Genomic DNA, 2,500 nt, shown 5'->3' on the forward strand with positions numbered 1-2,500 from the left:
CCGTTGCAACCACTACCGGAATTCGATGGCACGAGGAAAGAAAATTAAAAAAAAGATAACTTCTTACGGTGAGATTTTTTTCATTTTATCATATTTTGTAGATAGTAAGTAGAGTAAGTGATTCATGATTAAAAAAATAGGGGTCACCGATGATCCAAGGGAGTAAAATCGATGTGATTTTACGAAGCTCTTGGAAAACTTCGTTTGTCACGTTTTTGCGTGACTTGTCAGGGAAGGACTGGAACCCAAGCCATGGAAGCCATGCATGTTCTCTGTGGATGTAACCAAATGCTACTCGTTCATCGAACTTTCCCGTGCTGAGCACAGCAACGAACTTTTAAGCAGTCATCATCTTCATTTGGTTAGTGTTTTGTATAATATTTCTCCATTGCCGTCATGCTCGTCTTCTGGAGTGTGGTTTTTGTGAAATTTAATCGCTGGTTTTTTCCACGCAGGTCCGCACTATTCAAGCCGACGAGGACGAAAATACTGCTCTATTTTCACGAAAGTAAAGGAAAAGAACTTCAAAAACATACATTCATTTTGAACTTAAGTTCGTAGGGTAATAAAAACATTAAAAAAAGAAACAGCCCCATTAAATTTACCCAACGGTTCGCCTTCGAGTTTTCCAAACTTTCAGCCACTACTCGATCAGGAGCTACCATTTAAAGTGCTTTTCCATCCTCCCGCTCACTTCTCTTTAACGTTTCATGATGATTCGGAAATAAAGGTGCCATTCTTTTGCCGGCCTGGAATTTTTTCCCCGGCGTTTTTGTCGCCATGTTATTTTAACTAATGCTTGAACAATGTTTATGAAAGTCAAGTAGACTAGTGCACGACTGATAAAAACAACGCGAACATCAGTCGTGCAGTAGTCTACTTGACTTTCCTAAATATTTTTAATCAATTTTGACTGATCACGATCTTCTCTTATCCAACACTGTGCAAGACTTATCGTCCACAGTTTCTGCAAAGGTTTTCAAACCTCAACTTCACTAATGCTCGAAGTAATGCGTGACATATTACAGTCGCGTTACCTGCGCAGTTACGTTGCGCACAAACAATTAGCGCGAACGTCCTTAAGCGAAGCAGACGAAAAATTCCTCTGGAGTTCAGGTAATATTTTGGAAATAGGAATAATACACAATATTTTATAATTCACAATAGTTCACAATATTTTAGTTTGCCTTTCTTAAGGATAATAGCTTGACTGAGTAATGCCCAATTACAACTGTTTAGCTATATAATTAATAGGTAACAGGACTACATGCTTGTCCAATTTGGAAATAATTGGATTAAAAAAATTCCTCGGACTGCCAAATTGGACTCGGCCTGCGGCCTCGTCCAATTGCGTGTACAAACACGCAAAAAAAGAACTTGGCCAATATCCAGCCATCTTGACCTCACGCTTGGTCTATAACCCATATATATTACACGTTTGGCCATGCATGTGAATCATAGTAGGTGATAACAGAAACTCATAAGGGTTGAAGCGTGTAACGCGCGTTCACAGCTTCCGAATATTCAGTGCGAACTGATTGATTGAATGTTTCAGTACTAAGTACCATATTTGGAGACCCCTCGCTCTTGTTGTTCCAAATATGGTACTTTGCAAATTGAATATTCAGAAGCACGTTTATGGGTTTCTGGTGATCTGCACTGTTTGACCAGGGCTTAAGAGCCAAATATTTCTTTGGAAATTAGTTTCCACTCGTATAAAACGGAACTTAGCAGTAGACATTTTGCTCTTGCACTTCCTTTGAGTAGAAGCTGTAATAAAATCTCTGGGCTTTTTCCGAGACACCATCAATTTTAACATGAAGATGCCCCATAAAACGACCGGGTAGCTTCACGTTCGGCTTTTGTTCGCATTCATTCAAGCACGACTGATTATCCAAGATGGCGACCAACAAACAGCCGAGACGGGGGATTGAAACAAAAGAGCGACAAGTAACATCTGCTAACATATTACGGTCATAATTCGCTTTAAGGACTCCTCTGTTGCACAAATTATCTCAGAGCTCTGTATGCCACCACGGTTGATTTTCAGATCATCCGCATGTGCAGAAGGCACCACGCCTTTTACAGCACTTCCTCGTGTTTAACTGAAACTGTTCTTGCCGATTTCAAACACGAAACTAAGTAATTGTACAGCAAACAGAAGGCTTACTTTGTTGTTGTTGTTGTTGTTGTTGTTACTTTTAATTGTTGTTATTCTTTTATTTTGCAGCTCTTTTACGTTGCAGGTGTCTCTAAATAACGGAACGACATCCTTTTCCAGTAACGTGAATATTACCGTAAAACACTGCACACAGTCTTCGGTAGGTAGATTTGGAAAAGGAGACAAGCGCTGTCATTGCAGCTGAATTAACAAAGCATGCAGCAGACTCGACAGATGCGGTTGCCTTCACGGGTCTCAGTTTGGAGTTTAAATCAAGTTGTTTCTATAAGAAAATATAGGAGATATCTTATACTTGAAGTAGGCCCACAGACTCGTCAA

General features: G+C 39.8%; 1 protein-coding gene across 1 annotated transcript in view; it reads left to right on the top strand.

Moving 5' to 3' along the window:
• The window catches only part of LOC138033653 (anthrax toxin receptor 2-like), a 72,367-nt gene that overhangs the window by 33,362 nt on the left and 36,505 nt on the right, over positions 1-2,500 (top strand). The window contains exon 16 of the mRNA XM_068881445.1: positions 2,231-2,321. Coding sequence (XP_068737546.1) covers positions 2,231-2,321 — 91 coding nt within the window. The remainder of the gene's footprint in view (positions 1-2,230; positions 2,322-2,500) is intronic.

The sequence above is a fragment of the Montipora capricornis genome, chromosome 14, assembly GCF_036669925.1.
Source record: "Montipora capricornis isolate CH-2021 chromosome 14, ASM3666992v2, whole genome shotgun sequence".
NCBI lineage: Eukaryota > Metazoa > Cnidaria > Anthozoa > Scleractinia > Acroporidae > Montipora > Montipora capricornis.